Genomic DNA, 19,909 nt, shown 5'->3' on the forward strand with positions numbered 1-19,909 from the left:
TATACCTTCTCCCCTCAGGAATATTCCTAGCTGTCTCTGGCCTTGTCCTGCTTTGCAATTCTGCGCAGGTCTTCGGTGGTTTGAAGGTACCTGTGCTGAGCAGGAGCAGTGGGGCTCTGGAAAGTTCTGTCCCGTAGCAGCTGCGTGAACTCAAGCCAGTCACTCACCCCTCTGAGCTTCACTGACCTCATCTGTGCACACGGATAGTAATGCCCACCTCAGGCTGATGGAGGGATCACACGAGATAATGCATTCCTGTGAAAGTATCTCGTCTTGGAATGGGAACAAGAGCGATGTTTGTTCACTGTGGGGACTCAGCCTCCGAAATGGCGTTGGAGGAGCCATGGGCAACTCCAGGTGCTCCTGACGCCAATGAGGGAGGTTCTTTTCAACCTGCTCAGGATTTTCTCAGATTTCCTGTGTCTAACCTGATCAAAACCTTCCCACCCACATCAGAAGGGCCTCTGTCTTCTGAGGTTCCTTAGGGACGCAAACAGTAGGCCTGATCTGCCCGAGTCACTGCTGTCTTGAGGAAAGCTCTTGATCCCATACCCCAGGTCAGCCCAGATCCAAGCCAGGCAGAAAGAACAGGAGTCTTTCCTTCAACCCATGTGTATGGGTTGGCAGAGGAAGGCAATACTTTCTACTATATCAAAACTCTATAAAGTTTTAATTAGAATAAAGAAATTAAGGATTGGTTTGTCATCATACCTCATACAAATCATATGGGTTTCCACCTGGATTTCTCAATGCAATCCTTGTCAAGCAACATGCACAAGGTCAGTGTTCAGGAAAGGGCAGCTGGTGGGCAGCTGGCACTGGGCAATGAAGGTCTCCAGGAACATAAAGATCCTATGTGCAGGTATTTGATTAAATCGTTTTCTTAATGTCTGTTTTTAAAAGATTTTATTTATTTGACAGACAGAGATCACAAGGAGGCAGAGAGGCAGGCAGAGAGAGAGAGGAGGAAGCAGGCTCCCTGCAGAGCAGAGACCCCTTTGTGGGGCTTGATCCCAGGACTCTGGGATCATGACCTGAGCCAAAGACAGAGGCTTTAATCCACGGAGCCACCTAGGCATCCCTCTTAATGTCTTGAAATCATAAATATCACCCTGCATATACTTGGGTGAATTTCCTTCCTCATTCAACTCTAAACATGGATGATGCTTACATGTGTTTCTGATCATTTTTTTTTCTCTTTGAACACTAAAAAAAAAAAAAATTGAGAAACATTTTTATTTTTCCTTCTGTGAAATTGAACTCCTTGAAACCCAGCACACAGGTACATTTCACAGAGCCAAGTTCATATGTTAAAAGCTGCAAACTAAAAGACATTTCCAGCAACTTCTGCTTTTTAAAGATTTATTTATTTTATTTGCGAGAGAGAGAGAGAAAGAGAGAGAGAGGTGGGGAGGAGCAGAGGCAGATTGAGAGAGAAACCCAAGCAGACTCTGTGCTGAGCACAGAGCCCGACACAGCGCTCGATCTCAAGACCCTAGGTAACAATCTGAGCCAAAACCAAGAGATAGACCCTCAGGTGACTCTTGACATGTCTCTCAGCAACTTTTGAACAACTGGAAAGAGAAGGCTCTAAGTACTACCCCAATGTCTCTCTCCCTCTCTCTGTCTCCCTTTCTCTCTGGACGCACACACACACGCACTCGCACACACACGTATTGGGGTTTTTTTGGATACCAAAAAAACTGGGTTAAAGTTGTTGCTGCCTTTGTTACGGGGTGATTCATTTTCAGCTCTGTTCATACTGCAGAAACATAGGGACGCCTAGATACCCTGCAAGTGGGAAGACTGCGCATTAAACCTAATAAGAGGAGAGTCTACCCTCAAAGAAATAGAGGCAACATTCTAATTCCAAACACCATTGTAACTGTATGTAATTCATTTACTACTCACGGCAACCTGATGAGGTAGGAAGTATGATTACTTCCATTTTACAGAAAACGAATTTGAGGCTTAGAGAGTTTACATAAAGTAAGCAAGCACAAATGCATATTCCTGCTTTCTGCCCTTTCTAGCCTAAAAGGTGGCAGAATGTTCTTCTGCTTTTTCCCCTTAGCAACATACATAGAGGTTCTTCCCTCTCTGTACATAGAAACCTCAGCTGTATCATTCCATCCCAGCTTAATTTCCCCAGCTACAAGACAAAGAAAGACTAGAGTTTGTCTTGAAGGCTGGTGAATTTATCACTTTATATTTCTCAGGGGAGTAAGAGGCTGGATTAAGGGAGGGGCATTGCCAGGTTCCCAAAGAGCAGAGCGACAGGACTTTGATCAGACAGCTAGCCGCCGCCGCGTCGGCTGGCTCCACTTCTCCACCACGGGTACCAAGGCTACATCACCCCCCGCAGCACTTGGCACCAGACTTACAAGAAGATGCGGTGTCATTTGTCCTCTGCAAACAACAGTTTTTAAATACCTGCCGTGATGGGTTTGGTTTTGTTTTACAATTTTTCTCCAGGTGTCAAAGGCGCTGACGTTACCCCCTCTCCCAGCGGAACAGCCCAGAGTCCTGGACCCCCTGAGGAGTCCACTTAAAGCCAGTGAAGCTCCAGCAGAGCTCTTCATCCTCCCTGTGGAGATTCATTTCCACACCCAACACCCCCCAAAAGAAAAACCACACCAAAGAGGTAGGTCCCCAGTGTTTGCGTGTTCCTCGTGGAACACAGGCAGGTCAGTAAACACTGGGATGGGGGGGGTCTCCCTAATGTAACCATTTCCTAAATCATAGGTGACCCTCTCCAGGGTCATCCCCTTCAGAGCACGTTTTTTAAAGGAAGAAAAAGAACAAATGTCTTCTGGTCATATTTGTGTGTCCCCATATGGTAGGTAGTAAAGACAGCCTCGGGCAGTTTCATGCTAACCTCTTACCTGTTAGCTGGACTCCAAAGGATATGCCCCTTACAAGCTCTTGTGAAAGTACCAGAATTGCCTCTCATGGGCCAGGCGTGGCTTGTATGCCCAACCTGGACCCAATCACCACAGCTCAGACAGTGAGGAGTGCCCATGTGCCAGGCTTCAGTGGCATGCCTACCCCCAGAGTCCGGGAGTAGACACAGACCCACCCAGACCACATATGGGAGCAGAGGGGGAGAGACGGGCCTCCGGAAGAAGAGACGGCTGGCCAAAACCACAGACATCTCCAAAACTTGGCTTTCTCTGTCTCCTAGGTGCTCCACACCCTGAGGCAGGACCAGAAACAGAAGAAAAGTCCAGGCCTTTCTGGAAACCTTCCCTGAAGCATGCATCCCTAGGAAAGCCAAGGGAGTTAACCGTGCATCTCCCAGCGGGCACAGGCAGGGACATGCTCTCACGTCAAGGTAGCTCTCCATTCCCTCCAGCACCCCACAGGACTCTCACCCCAAAGGGAAGCAAGGCTAGACACACGAGAGTCCTCAGCCGTGCAAAAGGAGGCTGGAAGGGAGGCTAGTTCCTCCCTTGCCTCTTGAAGATGACTTAATTCAGGCAGCTCCTGCCTTTTAACCCAAGTGCTACAATGAAACCACTTTAGCGTCTAGTTCATGCAACTTACTCAGTGAATCACCCCTTACTAATGGTTTCTGGCTGTAGACCTAAAACAGCACCCAGCTCACTGAACATTTCTGCATACTTTATAGTTTATCCTATGTTTTTAACCAATGACATTTCATTTCTAATCAATTTAGGAATACATACTTATTCATTAAAAGTCTTAATATCAATGAAAGACTTCATTCCGATTTTTCAAAACATCATATAGACATGTGAAACCATACACAAGAGTGTATCTAAGCGTGTTTTTTATGTGTTGATAGGTTGGAAATAAGGGGTCAGATTCTGGAAAGCCCCTCGCTTTCAGAAAACTGGACCTCCTTTCCAAAGGGCAAAATGACTATATGACAAACGCTAAGTGATCTCTGACCAGTGGTAATTAGGTCATGATCCAGGGGTCCTGCGATGGAGCCCCACATGGGGCTCCCGGCTCAGTAGGGAGCCTGCTTCTCCCTCTCCCTCTGCTGGGCCACCCTCTGCCCCACTTGTGGTCCCTCGCTATCTCTCAAATAAATGGATAAAATCCTTAAAAAAAAAAAATTGACAGTTAATTTGTCTGAGGTCACCCAACGGCAAGTGACCTCGCTGGGGCTGGAGCTCGGGCCCTCTGCCTCCGTCCTCCTGCTCACTACACTCTACCATCTTCCAGAATAAACAAAACAATGAGCCTGGGTCAGGAAGTTCTTGAGATGTTTCAGTTTTGAGAGCTTCCTTTGATAACTGGGACGGGGGCTTGTTTACTCTATCTCTTAAGTGAGAGTTAATCATCCTAAAGACACTGAAGTTTCCTTTAAAAAAAAAACAAAAACAAATATGAGCAAGGGTCACTCTGTGCGAACAGGTAGGAAAGGAACTTGCCATCTGTGCACCACGACGGCCAGTGCACGGTCTCAGCCACTGGAATCAATGGCAACACCAGGGGGTTTCATCTTTGGTATCCTCACTTCGCACGGCTCTCCGCCTGTTTTGAGTGGCCATGTCCACCAAGGAGCTAGCACTTGTCCATCCTCTGCCACCCTGCCAAGGGGAAGCTTCTCTAAGAAATCCGTGATACCTCGGTGTTAGCTAGTTCAGTATGTGACCAAACCGAATCAGAGAAGCCTCAAGAAGAGTCTAAAGAGGCAAGATTTGCATGGGAGTCTTTCTTACAAAGACTCCGGGGGCAGGCCTGCTGGGTGACCGTCAGTTAAGCGTGTAACTCTTGGTTTTGGCTCAGGTCATGATCTCAGGGTCCTAAGATACAGCCCCATGTCGGGCTCCCCCCCACCCCCCGCCCAAGCACGGAGTTTGCTTGATCTGTTCTCTCCCTCTTCCCCTCGCCTTCCTCTCCACCTAAAATAAATAAATACACCTTTTTTTTTTTAAGGTTTTATTTACTTAAGAGAGAGAGAGGATATGAGAGAGAGAGATCACAATCAAAGGGGAGAAGCAGGCTCCCCGCTGAGCAAGGAGCCCAACATGGGGCTCGATCCTAGGACCGCAGAATCATGACCAGTGCCAAAGGCAGATGCTTAACCAACTGAGCCTCCAGGTGCTCCAATAAATAAATCTTTAAAAGAAAGAAAGAAAGAAAGAGAGAGAGAGAGAAAGAAAGAAAAAGAAGACTCCTGGGATAAGGGTGTCTAAAGCTACCAAGCAGGGACTATCCCTTTGCCAGAGGCTGCATGTAGCCATTTACATGCTTAGCCCTGGATTATCGCACCTTTAATATCATAAAAATAAAACCCGATTTTAGATATGCACATACGCCAGACATATTTTATTGCCAAACCCTTGAGATTAAATTGCAGACTTTGTATATTTCTTCTCTTATCATCACGTATCTCCTAAGAGCACTGATTTTCTCCCTCATAATCACAATGTAATTACCACACTCAAGAAACTTTATTATTTAATATATAGTCCATATTCCAATTTTCATAATTATACCAATAATGTTCCTTGTGGTTCCTCCCCCCTTCCCCCCCAGTCAATCCAGGATTCTACTCAAGATCATGTATTGTATTTAACTGTCCCATGTCCTTAGAACCTTGTTTTTCATAACATGAGCATTTTTGAAGACAGTAGGCCAGCTGCTTTTCAGAATGAGGCTCGATTTTGATTTGTCTGTTTCCTTGTGATTAGATTTGGATCCAACATTTTGGGCAAGAACAGTATGTAGGTCATGATACAGCTTTCTCGGCATATCACATCAAGAGACAGGAAGTATGCCTTCATATTTATTCCATTTGTTATCATTTGTTTCATTACAGGGGATGTTCAAATTCATTATTTAGTTAAAGGTGGTGTCTACTAGATTCCTCCATTGTAAAGATACCTTTTCCCTTTGCAGTAAATAAGTGGCCCATGATACTTTGAAATTATGTGTGAAGCCAGCTTTTAAACACAACAGCAACACTGTGTTGAATAGGAAATAAACACCACTCCCTCTGAGATGAAGACATGGTCTCAATCACTTAGATTACTGGGTTTCACCCTTCCTGGAGTAGTCCCTACTGATTTTGAAAAAGAACCGGAGAAAGAACAGAAGTAGAGGGCACGGTGTGCTTTGTGCATTTTCGTCAATCCCATTACCCTCTAGCTAGCATCTGGAAGGTGCTACTTTGTACTTTACGACCTTGAGGAGTCATGTGATCATCGACTCTGCTTAGAAAAATTGCTTTGTGGTTGGATCTGTAGCCAACAACCCCATAAGCTCAAAAGCTGGAGTCTTTTTTGTTTGAGCCTTTGTTTGGGGGGCTAGAAGGATCCCACAGCCTCTGTAGCCTTTTTTCTCTCTCTCAGGAGCCCATCGACAAGACGACAACCACCACCACCACCACTCCAGTCCTCCCAGTTACTGGAAGGTCCCAACTGAAGGACCCTTGTTCCAGCCACCTTGGCCTCCATTGGTGGTAGAAAGGAGTCACTTGGCCTCTACTCCTCAGCGGGGCTAGAAAAGAGGGACAAACTTAGGAATGAGTGAAATAAACCAGCCTAAGCACAAGGAGCACAAGAAAGAAAGAAAGAAAAAGGTTCTTTCTCCTTCTTGCTGATTCAGAGTTCTCTCTCACTTGTGTTTTTTCTCCTTTTGCTTTGAAAGATGATGATGGCCCACCCCAGAATGTGACCCCACCGCTGTCCCTGATTAAAGAAAGAAAAAGTCCAGAGAGCCGGAGGGGCCTGGACAGCCCCAGGACATCAAGCTACAGCAGCTCCATGGGTCCCTTGGATATGAGAAGGCCCGGGGGGGCACTCCCAGCAGAAGGACAAGGTAATCACTCTTGGGGGGCACAGATGTTTCCCCTCCCCCACCCTCAGCTTGTCTGTGGTTCTGGGCTCACTTTAATCATCTGCAGGGCCACACAGCAGCTGTGAAGCAAGCTGTCTGAAAGCCGCCCCATTGAAAAGGGGGAAATCAGCAGTGTTTCCAACAGTGTCTGGGATTAATGTTCACCACGCATATTCCTAAAAGAGTCAGTACATGTTTTAAGAGTTTGTTGCACCAACACGCAGTGTCAAGCTGTTCTGTGCTCTTCTCATTCCTGGCAGCGGTGTGCAATGACACAGCTCCCTGTGCTCACCAGGGATACACGCTCCCGGGTTACCAGGCAATCCTCAACACCCTCCCAGGGGCCTGGGAGCCTGGTGACAGGACTCTGCCAAGAGGAAGAAGTCCCCAGAAAGAAGTCCCCTTCCAGCCCAGGGCAGAGCCTGAGGCCTATCCACAGAGAGAGGAGGACTCTGGATTTCTCTCGAAGGGCGAGGCAAAGTAAATCCACCTCCTCTGTGACAGGCCCACTGAAATTTCTTATCCCTAAGAGCTGACAGTCTAGGAGGAGACTGGGATGCTTAGACAGAGCAATAACGCAGAGACGTTGCAGTGATTGCTTCCACGGGGGGCTGGGATCTAAAGGCAGCTCATAAAGCAAAAGCGGCTTAGAGTCCGAATCACCCCCTGAAATGCCCTGGGGGAGGTGCCGTGCTGGACACGGACGGCACCACTTTCTGGAAGGGGCAGCCCGGCCAGCTGTTCCTCCTTCATGGGAGTGCGGGGCTACTGTCTCTGGCTGAACACCAAAGGACAGAGGCTGGTGTGTGTTAGGGTGCCAGACACTGCGAAGAAAGTGTCTCGGTTAACAGCAGAATCCCACCCGGGGCTGCGAGAAGCTCACACTCTGAGAGGCACGTGGGAACTGAGAGCCACAAAGACAGCGGGTGCGGCATCTTTCATTTTTATCTCCTGCTCACTCAGGGACCGGATGCCTCACCCTTTCAGTCCCTTGGTCCCTCCTCCTCTTCCCTCGTCCCTCTCCCCTCCTCCAAGCATCTAGAGTTGAAGCCTTGTAAGCACAAATTAAATACATCCATCACTATCTCCATTACGTGTTTGCAGCTTCTCTGCCACCCAAATGGTCAACCTCAAACCCCCTTCTCCCCTAACTCACTCTCTCTCTCTCTCTCTCCCTCTCCAAAGACGTCGTTTTCATTTATAAACTGTTTTGGCCCAGAACCTCTCTCTTACAACCCCCTCCCTTTTGTAGTTGCCTGGCAGGGATCCTCTATTACATTTGATACAAATGAACCAAACTTTAGCTACAGTCAGTCAGTAACAAGCCTGTTCCTGGGAGGTTGAAGAGCCCAGGACAAACTACACCAAATACACACACACACACACACACACACACACACACACACACACACACACACCTGGACATGTTTGTAAAGGGAGAATTGGTTTAGTGGTTTGAGCCTCTGTCTTCGGCTCAGGTCATGATCTCAGGGTCCTGGGATCAAGCCCTGCATCAGGCTCTCTGCTTAGCGGGGAGCCTGCTTCCTTCTCTCTCTCTGCCTGCCTCTCTGCCTACTTGTGATCTCTCTGTCAAATAAATAAAATAAAATCTTTAAAAAGAAAACAAAGAATGAATGCCAGGGCCATGACAATGATGGCGAGCACGTGACCACACTGGCTTCTCCCCGTGGGGGTTCAAGGAGCCTCCCCTGCGCCGACGCCGACGCTAACACCGGCCATTCTTGTGCTTATTTTCAAGAAGATTCCAGAGACCCCACACTGGGACACTTCTCGCCAGGTCCAGATGAACAAAACATCTGCCTGTTCCTCCCCGGGCCTACTGAAACCAAGGAGCCTCTTTCAGGTAAAGGTAAGATGATACATCCCAGGCCAGCCTCACTTATACATGGGAACATTTTACCTGTAGCTTCCAAGACTTCCCAGCAGCAGAGACATCATTAAAAACAGATGCAAGCCAGCCAGTTTCTTCCCTCTCATTGACACAGAGGTGCCTCTGTAGCTCAGACACAATAACCCAATGTTTGCACGACAAGTTTGCTCTTGCTGGAGCATCTGGAGGCGGAAGTTCCTGCAGAATGGCTTGGAGGAGGTCTCCTGTGCCACGCTGATGCCTTGATGAGAACGATAAGCCCTTTTGGTAATTGCCCAAACTAAACACTGCCTTTTCGCTTGTTTCCAACCACCCTCCAGAGATGGAGATGGCTAATTGGTAATCCAATCAGGTACCCTTGTTATATGCGTTGGTTCATTGCTGCGAATCATCTGGCTTCTGACAGATCATCAAGGCAGTTTCCAAAAACCCTTCTGGCACGTTACTTTTTTGGAGAAGAGATGCTGGCTCTGGACAATAGCCATTTTGCAAAGAACAAAAAAAAGTGAAGTCAGAGGGTGAGGAGTACCAACCACCCAGGATCCACCACGATGTGTGCGTGTGAGACGTATGCCCCACAGGCCTCTTGGCGAGGCAGATTAAAATCTGCGCTCATTTGATAGGTTAGGTCATCCCTGGCTTAATAAAAAGAGAATGGATTCAAAGCCAGGAGATCTGAGTAGGCCTGGCTTGTCCTCTCCATCCGTCTCTGGGTCAGTCCCTCCCAATGTCCAAGGGTCCTCCTCTTATCCAAAATGAGAGGATCAACTCTTATTTTGATGAGGCCGGAAGTCTCCTGACCATTGCTACAGTTTATGTGTTGTGTCTATTCCTCTGGACGTAGCTTCCTAGCACATGGGTTTCCAGAAACTTGAAGGCATTAGGTTCCAAATTCAGTGTTAAAACCACTTGTGTTATCTTATGAGATAAATACAAAAATAGCTTGGTCCTGACTTGGTGGAAGCGGGATTTGGACAGGTGGAGGCCACTGTCAGTGTGACACAGCTGGGCTAACAACCAGAGGGCACAAGATTCTGTTCACCTGCTGCACATTTTTCTACTCTGTTCCAGGAGACATACCCCCCCTTCTGGCAAAGCAAGAGTCAGAAGCAGAAAAAAAAAACATTCAGGCTTTAAAGAGACGTCGATAGGATGTTTCAGTCATTTTGGGGTTCCCAGCGCCCAACACAGCCCCTGACACATAGCAGAATCACAATCGATTTTCAGTGAAAAAAATCTTTCAACAATTTTCACACTAAAGGAAGAAAGAGAGAAATGAAATTTCTGATGAATAAACAGAGACTGGCCTGCCATCTTGTGCTAGTCCCATGAACGGTGTATTTAATCCTACCTGTCTCTCAAACCTAAAAGCATTCACTGTAAGCTTGTTGAAGGTTGAATCTATCAGTCAGTCAGTCAGTCAGTAGCCTCGCCTCAGCCTTTCCTCCACTTACGATCGGTGGGTCTTCGGTCTCGATGGTGACTGGAATGTGCCCTGGAAGTCAAAGCAGAACCTCAAACCCACCTTCCCTACAGGGGCCTATAGGCCATATCTAGCCCTCACAGAGGATCTATGTACAGGACAGGTTTGTTGCTGTTCTGTTTCATTTTGGGAAGCAGCATACTCAAAGAAAAAGGGTCAACTCTTGCAAAGGATTTGCTCCAATTACACCAAACTCTTCGTAGCTCAGTTTGCTTAGATCCGTCTTGACCACGCTCCCCACCCTGCCCTTCAGTCTTGTCTCTCGTCACATCCGGTCCCACTCTTCTCTTGCCAGTGGCCCAAACATTCAGGCTTCCTTCTCTTACCTCCCAGCCTTGGCCCAAGTGCCCACAAATATTGAGCATGGTTTTAAGCTCCAGGGGCGCCTGGGTGGCTCAGTGGGTTAAGCTGCTGCCTTCAGCTCGGGTCATGATCTCAGGGTCCTGGGATCGAGCCCCGCATCAGGCTCTCTGCTCAGCAGGGAGCCTGCTTCCCTCCTCTCTCTCTGCCTGCCTCTCTGCCTACTTGTGATCTCTGTCAAATAAATAAGTAAATCAATCAATCAATCAATCAATCTTAAGCTCCAGGCAAGGACTCACCTTTCCTGGGACAGTTTCCTTAACAAATCTACCTCCTCTCAGACAACTGCCACAGCCCATTCCCCTCTCTCAATCCCACTTTTGTAATTGTTGTATTTATCTGCATCTGTTTTCTGTTGAGTTCCCAAATGTTACATGAGTCCTAGAGAGCCTCTTATCTTTATCATATGTCCGAGAAATTCTTGTTGATTGACCGAGTACCCCTGGTGCCACAAAGGAAAGTTCCTTGGGGATCATAAATGGTTACTTTTTTAATTTAAAAAAGTCTTGAGTAAAGAAGACAGTATGATCTGCCTGATCTTTCTTTCACTTTCAGACTCTGTCAACATCTATTTGGAAATAAATTCTTGGGCAATTAGATCATGATATCTTACTTTCAAAGAGCCTAGAGAAATGAATATAAACCTCCAGAAGGGGGGGAAAAAAAAAGATGCAAAAGCTAGAGCTGGAATTTGACCCTTTTGGTCGTGTTGGGATGTTGCAGCACTTAGAAAATTCAAAGACTTAAGAAAGGAAAATTTCACTTGGAAGGATTTAAGTCAAAGCAGTGGATATGTGCTCTGCGTTGCTTATCCTTGGGTCAGACCTTTCCCCCATCTTCCCAGTCACAGTGGCCACAAGAGAAGTTTTTTTTCAGAAGTTTTTTCAGTCAGAAGTGTCTTACTGCAGGCCACCTGGGTGGCTCAGTCAGTTGAGTGTCTGACTCTTGATTTTGGCTCAGGTCATGATCTCAGGGTCCCGGCATCGAGCTCCATGGGACTCTGCGCCCACCGGGAAGTCTTCTTCAGGATTCTCTCTCTCTCTCTCTCTCTCTCTCTCCCTCTGCCTCTCCCCCAGCATGCACATGTTCTTTCTTGCCCTCTCTTTCTTTCAAATAAATAAATAAATATATCTTTTAAAAAAAAAAGTGTTTTATTGCAAGAAATTCACGATGGCTGTGCCAGCGATCGAGGTTGGGACTTCAGGTCTCACAAAAATTTAAATTCTTGATCTCTTTCAGAGTTCCCAGTTAGCGCTTGTTCTTGTCCTAAATGGATGTTTACCCCAAATATGTTCCTTATGTTTTGGTCATTTAATTAAGCATCCTTGTTCTCATAACGTTTTCCTAGTATGTCCGCAAATTCTTTGACTCTTGTCTCTTCAGTAGGGAGAAGCTGATATTCCTTCCCGCGAGTGTAGACTGGACGTAGCAGCTCACTTCTAATAAATGTAGAATATGATAGAAGTGATAGTGTGTGGCTTCTGCGCCTGGGTCATAAGAGGCGCTGCAGTTTCCTCCTCGCTCTCCCTCTCCCTTGGATTACTCACTCTGGGGAAAGCCGGCCACCCTGTCAGGAGGCCATTCCAGCAGGCTGGTGGAGAGGTCCATATGGCAAGGCGGTAACACCTCCTGCCAGCAGCTAGAATAAACTCTCCAGGTTTATGCATGAGCCAGCTAGAGAGGAGATGCTCCCAGCCCCAGGGAAACCTTCAGATGGCTGCGTCCTGCCTGCCACGGGGACTGCCTCACAAGAAATATCGCACCAGAATCACACACCAAAGCCACTCCCAGATTCTCACAGAAACCGTGTGAGATATCATAAGGGTTTATTGTTCTAAGGTCACTAGATTTGGGGGCAATTCGTTTTGGTAATAGATCATATACTCCGTGTCACTTCCTGGTGCTCAGCAATTTGGTAAACAGAAAGATGAAGGGTCTAAGAATGTCCCAGCTGGTCTCAAAACACTGATTATCTGGAGGCAAACATATACTCAATGGTTGACTTTCTCTTTGTTTTCCCCATTTGGCATCTGTGATAAGGCTGGTTGTGGCATCCCATGGGTAAAAGAATATGATTTTCTTTGAGAAGTCTTTCTCTTAGCAACTGTTGCTTTAGAGAAGATGCCTGGAGATTCTTTTTAAAGATTTTATTTATTTATTTGACACACAAAGAGAGCGATCACAAGTAGGCAGAAAGGCAGGCAGAAGTGGGGGGGGGGGAGCAGGCGCCCCGCCGAGCAGAGAGCCCGATGTGGGGCTCGATCCCAGGACCCCGAGATCATGATCCGAGCCGAAGGCAGAGGCTTAACCCACTGAACCATCCAGGTGCCCCACGTCTGGAGACTTAACGGAGGAAAAGTCCTTTAGATACAGTAGGGTGAGGGACAAAAAGAAAGAACCCCAGACTAAATGTCCAAAGTCTTGAGTTATTCTCAGCTCTGCCACCTGTGGTTTCTGCGATGACGGGCAAGTAATTTCACTGCTGTGGACTTCAGCTTCCTCATATAGGGAAAGAGGAGCTGGAATTAGATCCAGTCCACCCAGCGGATGTCCCATAGAACTCCAGTTCCTCACAAGGCTAACAGGCATTATATAAAAAATCAAAACGTTCTGAGGTCAAATAGGTGTGGAAACCAGGGGGCAAAAGCTAAGCAGATTCCTTACGCGGGATTTCACAAGGACTCAAATCTGCTCATGGGCATTCCTGCTGTCTCAGACGCTGTGCACCTGACCGCTTAGTTCTTTGTTGTTTTCGGCAAAGCATCGTGTGGATCTAAATCATTTTTGGAACACACCTTGGAAAATGCGAAACAGAGGTTTCTGTGGTCCCTTCCAGCTGTGATGCTGTATGTTACTAAATATGCTCTTTTCTGATAGGGCAGCTCTGCTGTCTGAATCTGGAAGCGGGATCTCAGCCATTCAGTAACTCATGACTGCTCTTATTTTCATTTTCCAAACATCACTCTGAATCCACAGTTCATCCCTCCCTGAGGGAGAAGTAGAGGAAGGTAAGAAGAAGCCAGTGTGGCAACAGGCCTTTTTGCCCCAATCTGGGTTTGTTAATAACCCATAAGAAATCACATTGACAGTTTTAGGGATCTTGGGCTAACTGAAATAAAGGAAAACATGACCAGATAGGGTCCCTGGACACCCAGCATTTCCTTCCAGTCGGCCCTCCTGTCCTGCCGAGCCTAGAAGGCTAGAGACACTTCCCAGATCCTTTGCCATCAGGAGGCTGCCCACGAATTTGTGTTCTGCCAAAGAGCTGCCCTTGCAAGAGACACTGGAGGGCAGAAGCCAGGCAGAAGCTCTGGGCTGCTGACCCTAGCAAGCAAGTTCATGAAGACTGAGTGGATCCAGTGGCGGGCCCGACAGCAACTTTATAAGCACCAAGTTCTGTAGAGTAACCCTGCTCCTTTTTCAAATATCTGGTGGTTTCCGTTCTCCACTAAGCCCGGCCCGACACGCTCTCCTTACAGAAATTAGGGGAGATTCCTGCGAAGCACGGCGTGGGGCTAATTTGGATCTGTCACATCCACCACAGGGCGGGTTGTGATGCTGCGCTTGTTCCTGGACTTCACAGAGAAGTAGGTTCTTTCCCTCAGCACAGTGAGACTGGCAAAGCCCCAGCAGCCCGTACTGGAAGGTGTTCCGATAGCCACCAGCAGAGAGCCACTAAAAAACATTAGGGAGTCTCCTCTCCTTTGACAAAGACCTCTCCTGATTCATAGAAGCACAAAGACTCCCCTACCTCACATTTGGCTGAAAATGTGTCATCACCACTTTATGCTTCCCAAAGAAGAAAAATGTCAAAAAAATAATAGTTCTCTCTGAATCTGCTCAGAATTTTTATTTTTTAGAAAAAAAAATCAGTATGAAGTGTTGAAGAATATTTAGTTCCTCTTTAGCTTTTGCATATGGTGGGACTTACGATTTTTACAAAGCCCGTGAAACTATGAATTCTACCTCCTTTACGTTTGATCCCATTCAGAGAGCCTTAAAGTCGAGCGGGAATGTAAGCATTGCCTTCATCACCGTTTAATACCAGACAGACTCGCTGAGGACACTAGTGGATAAATTGGGCAACCGCAGAGCCGCCTGGTCGAAGTGGGGTTGGTCTGTCTCCCCACAACTTCTCCACAGCCCAACTAATTCTTCCCCTCCTAAGAGGACTCCCAGGGAGGGTGTCACGCCACTGCAGCTACGAGACCACAGTTTGAAAGTCTCTCATTTTGTAGATAAGGACCGTGAGGCCCAGATAAGTGTGGTGATTTGCTCAAAGTTACACCGCTTCTATGTGGCAGATCTAAGGCTCAAATCCAGATTTTTCCACCCCCGATTAGGTCAAAGCTCTTCCCACTAAATCGTACTTGCCTCTCGCCTTATTAGTCGAAGTCTCCAGGCTTCAAGGACTCGCTGAATTCCCACCTTCCTTGTGATGCCTCAGCCCCTGCTGATGGCTATTTTCTTAGGTTCCCCTCATTCTCATGGTCTGGGCCTCTCACCAAGCACTCCATCACTTTCTTTGTCTTCTTTACTTTTTTTTTTTTTTTAAGATTTTATTTATTTATTTGACAGAGAGAGAAATCACAAGTAGGCAGCAAGGCAGGCTGGGGTGGGGGTTGGGGGAGCAGGTTCCCTGCTAAGTAGGACAATATAGGGCTTGATCCCAGGACCCTGAGATCATGACCTGAGCTGAAGGCAGAGGCTTAACCTCCTGAACCATCCAGGTGACCCTTTATTACTTTTTTTCCTTCTTTCCTCTCCAAGATTTGAAATTCCTATGGGTAGATCCCCTTTATCTACTTCTGAATATCCCAGGAAACGGCATGTGCCCTCCTGGAACACAGCCCATAATTAAGGATTGAAACCGTGAGTAGCAAAGAGTCGAATTGTTCCCCAATATCCATTCTTTCATTATCTTGTTAGAAGCGCCTAAGTTCAGTTGAAGAGACGGCTGGCTGGCTAGAAATTCTGCTTCTCAGCTTCTCTTGCAACCAAGCATGGCTCTGTGACTAAGCTGTGGCTAAAGAAATGGGAACAGATGTAACATGTGCAACTTTTAGGTCATTTTCTTGAAAGGACATTGCTCTCTCTCCTCTTCACTGAAGAAGGTCCTCTTTCCCCTTGGACTTGGCTGAGGTGGTGAAATAGCTTCAACCATGGGAGGAGGGCCATACTCTATGGGGTAACAGAGCCATAAGATCCAGGAAACCTCATCGCTCAGATGACTTCATGGAGCAAAGCCACCTACCTCTGCCCACCTACCTCTCAGCTCTTTCCTGAAAGAGAAATACATGTTTATCTTTCAGAGTCTTTTGGTTACAGCAGCTTGCCATGTTCCTTAGCTAAAACAACAACTGTAATATCTGCCATCCCAGTTTACAGTTTATAACAGTCAAACCAGATTCAAGATGCCTGGGTGGCTCAGTCGGTTAAGCATCTGCCTTTGGCTTGGGTCATGATCCCAGGGTCCTGGGGTCAAGTCCCTTATTGGGCTTCTTGCTCAGTGGGGACCCTGCGTCTCCCTCTGCCTGCTGCTCTCCCTGCTTGTCCTCTGTCTCTTCTCTCTGTCTCTCTCTGACAAATAAGTAAAATCTTTCAAAAATGAAACAAAAAAATGAGCGTATACTTGGGGCGCCTAGGTGGCTCAGTCGGTGGAGCTTCCAACACTTGTGGTTTTGGCTCAAGTCAGGTCATGACCTCAGGGTCACAACATGGAGCCCCAAGTGGCTCGGCGCTCAGCAGGGTTTCTGCTTGAAGATTCTCTTCCTCTGCCCCTCTCCCCCACACATGCATGTTCTCTCTCAAATAAATAAGTAAATCTTTAAAAAAAAAAAAAAAGGTCATACTTGCAGTACGTCTTGTAAAGTATTAAATAAAATTCTGATATAAAATATTATTGCACCTAAAGGAGAGAAGACCCATGCCATGTGTGCTTGATGCCTTTGGTAAAATATGAAAACCTACAGTATGCAGGGGACAGAGAACAATGCTGATATTGAGGGCGAACTCTGTCAGGCACTGTATCCCTCCGTCATCTCATTCCATGAGCCCAGGAATCCCACGAAGTGAGTATTTTCCTTCACATATCACAGCTGAGGAAACTGAAACACAGGAGCCCAACTCCCCTGCACACGCTGATGGTACCTGGTAAGCAGCCGGCTTTGTCATTCCCAGGGCCACTTGCCCCAGAGCCTGGGCTCTTCCCCGCTGATTCTGAGGCTCAGCACCTGTGGCTACTGCCCTGCAAGGACTCACAGACACGTGAGGACAGACTCACAAGCAACAAACTCTACCACAGGGCAGGATGGAAAGAGACCTAACCGACTAATTCCAACCTAGGCGCCTGGGAAGGGTGTTTGCAGAGAGATCCCGTTTGCACTGACCTTTGAGAAACCAGGGGAAGAGGATAAACAGAGAAGAGAGAGAGACATGACCAGCGGAGGGACCAGCATGAACCCAACCAGAGAAAGACAGAAAAAGAGAATACGTGTGGGAAAGGACAAGTGGTCCGTGTGAACGGGCTGGGAGGGGCTTCCTGGGAGACGATGGGGCTGAAAGTCAGGTCAGGGCCAGACCAGAGAAGGCCTTGTGCTCCAGGGTAATGCTGAGATGCTGCTTTCTCGGCACCAAGGAATCACAGATGTTTGAGGAGGGATGTCATGTCGCCCAGTGCGCGTGCCAGCATGAAGGGACAGGCAAGAGAAAAGGCTGAGCATTCAGGCCACTGCGGAGCCATCCGGGCAGCAGCTGACAACAGCCGAACAGAAGGCCACACGCAGACCTCGGAGATGCTGCCTGGCTGTGGGGACAGGAGCAGTTCTCTGAACCCCAGCAGCCAGTGACAAGCTTGATAATAGTCTCTTTTCAAAACTGGCTACTATTCTCATCTCCAATTTTAGACTCAAATTCCTTTTTTCATTTTCACTTTCAGTGAAGAGGGTTTCTTCAGGGTGTGTGTGTGTGTGTGTGTGTGTGTGTGTGATGTCTCATACTTGAGATAAAGCAACAGTCAAGGCCCTGGATCCTGCCACCCGCCCAGCAGCAGACACGGCGCCGCAGCTTTCTGACAGGCGTTCTGTTCCGGCCACCTCCCTCACTTTAAGTCAAACTCCCACCAACACACATAAAAAATGAATTCCAGTGTCACACACCTCTCAGCGTGTCACTGTGCCGCATGCCTGTTTTGTGGCTTCTGCATTCTTGGGGAAGTGGTGGAGCTTCCTAGCAAACAACTGTGGTAAACAGTAGGCGTCCTAAGGAAAACCTTGAGAGCAAATAGCTTGGGAGCTTCGAGGCAAAGGCCAAGGCGGTAAGCAGTGATGGAAAGTGTGTGCGTAACCCTCCTGTACCCTTTTACCCCAACACACACTGAGGTTTCTCTTTCATGGTTGTTTTAGCCTCTTTTTCCTCTCCAACCACCGACCACTCAATTCTTTGAGGGAAAATTAACATTCATTATGCAATTTATCTCTCTCCTTTTAATCCAGAGTGTCTGTCTCCAAGGTCCCTACTCAATAATTAATGTTTGTTCTCATTTCCCATTCTCCAGAGCATCCATTCTTGAACTGTAGGGTCAACAATTAACACTAATTATGGCTTTTCGTCTCTCCAGTGTTGGTTCTTAGAATCCCAAGTTGCCCTGCTCAGCCTAAGTTATGTGTGCACGCGGCTGGGTCTGCACTCCGAGGTGGAAAAACACCACGGAACGGGCTTTTGCAAGCCCACCACAGTTTAGCAAATCAATAAAAACAAACATTGTTTTTTGGCAACCTCTTTAGTATATTTTCTATCAGTAATGAGACCAGGAAGCATGAATACTTACATACATGTATTTGGAAAGTAGTAGGGAGGTGGGGGCAGTTAGAACATCTCAAAATCTTTTTTTCTTTTTTTTTTTTTCTTTAAAGATTTTATTTATTTATTTGCCAGAGAGAGAGAGAGAGAGAGAGCGCGCGAGCAGGCGAGCACACAGGCAGAGAGAGTGGCAGCAGAGGCAGAGAGAGAAGCAGGCTCCCTGCCGAGCAAGGAGCCCGATGTGGGACTTGATTCCAGGACGCTGAGATCATGACCTGAGCCAAAGGCAGCTGCTTAACCAACTGAGCCACCCAGGTGTCCCTCAAAACCTTTTTCAAGTTGAATTTTCTACGATTCCGCCTGACTTTTTCCTCCCTATGGCTATCTCCTCAATATCTCACACACACCCCACCCCCCATACACCCCAGATTTCCCATTAAAAACTGTTCTTCCATCTCAGATCCACTCAGCTGACCTCTTTGCTAGTATCACCACCGCCCCCCCCACCCTTAAAATGGTCTTTCTCTGGTCCATCAAGCAAATTCTCCTCATCCACTAAAACAGCATTGTTTTAACCAGTTTTCATTTTGACTGGCAAGGACAGCCAGGAGAAGGATTCTCGCCCAAGGTAACTTTAAGAAATGGGGGAAAAAAAAAAAAAATTCAGGGCTGTGCAGAAGCCTGTCTGTCTTCTTGGCTGGATCAGATGGGCTAGAATCCGTCCTGTCTGCCCTGGTCCAACCCTTGTATTTGCGCTACAGCTGCCGGCTGGGGCTCCCACTTGTCTGTCTCCCCCATCGCCGCGCACTGGGGCCCCACAGCACATCTGCTCTTCAAATCTGGGCATGTTCTCCCAGCGTGTGTCAGGCCTTAACTGTTTCGTGCTCTTGCTCTGACAGAAGTTTTCCTCGCAGAATTTCAGCATCGTGCTCCCTCCTGGATTTCACCCTTAAACACCTTAAACAAAAGTTATTCTTTTCCCTGATGCTTTTAAAATCCCAGCTCAATCTTCTCTCCGTGATGGCATCAACACATTTTTTCTTTTTTTGAAAAACCACTCCATTCATTACGAGAATTCAACATCAAAGCCACCCCCTGGTTTTCCCTTGCCTTGAGGTAAGAAAAGTAGCTTTTTTCAAGAGTTTTCCACACTCACAGGTAAAACGCCTCTTGTTTTTCAGCCTATGAATCTGTCCATTCAAATACCAGCCATGAAGAGGAGGGCTCTAGAATTCAACGTCCCCTAAAAGGTAAGCTTTTCCTCTAAAGAAGTCACCTCTACTTCTCCTCTAGATCATGGGATTTGCATGCACCTTATTCCATACAGGGACCTCTAGAAACACAGTTTCTCCACAAAATGGCAATAAGGAGGAAAGACGATTTGCTTCTTGGAGAGCCTGGGCAATGTGGTGTCCTCGTGAGTGACCCATGGGCAACGTTGTGTGCTGTGGCTTGAGTGTAAATATTAGGGGAGAAGAGAAGCCAGACTAAGAGCTTGTGCTTAGCTCGCCCCGAAGGAAAACGTGCAGGGACGTCCTGTGGCTTCTGCAGGCCACACG

At 47.3% G+C, this 19,909-nt stretch overlaps 1 protein-coding gene across 7 annotated transcripts in view; it reads left to right on the plus strand.

The window, feature by feature from the left end:
* KIAA2012 (KIAA2012 ortholog) overlaps positions 1 to 19,909 on the plus strand; it is a 100,498-nt gene that overhangs the window by 25,110 nt on the left and 55,479 nt on the right. For 4 of the 7 annotated variants that reach the window (XM_013062318.2, XM_013062317.2, XM_013062322.2 and 1 more), the window contains 5 exons: positions 2,476 to 2,644; positions 3,185 to 3,334; positions 6,628 to 6,798; positions 8,576 to 8,686; positions 19,532 to 19,600. In XM_013062318.2, the coding sequence (XP_012917772.1) occupies positions 2,476 to 2,644; positions 3,185 to 3,334; positions 6,628 to 6,798; positions 8,576 to 8,686; positions 19,532 to 19,600 (670 nt within the window). The remainder of the gene's footprint in view (positions 1 to 2,475; positions 2,645 to 3,184; positions 3,335 to 6,627; positions 6,799 to 8,575; positions 8,687 to 19,531; positions 19,601 to 19,909) is intronic. The other 3 variants (XM_045078578.1, XM_013062320.2, XM_013062319.2) reach the window with 3 other exon arrangements.

This window comes from Mustela putorius, unplaced genomic scaffold, assembly GCF_011764305.1.
Source record: "Mustela putorius furo isolate JIRA1106 unplaced genomic scaffold, ASM1176430v1.1 tig00000275_pilon_pilon_pilon, whole genome shotgun sequence".
In the NCBI taxonomy this organism is placed as follows: Eukaryota; Metazoa; Chordata; class Mammalia; order Carnivora; family Mustelidae; genus Mustela; species Mustela putorius.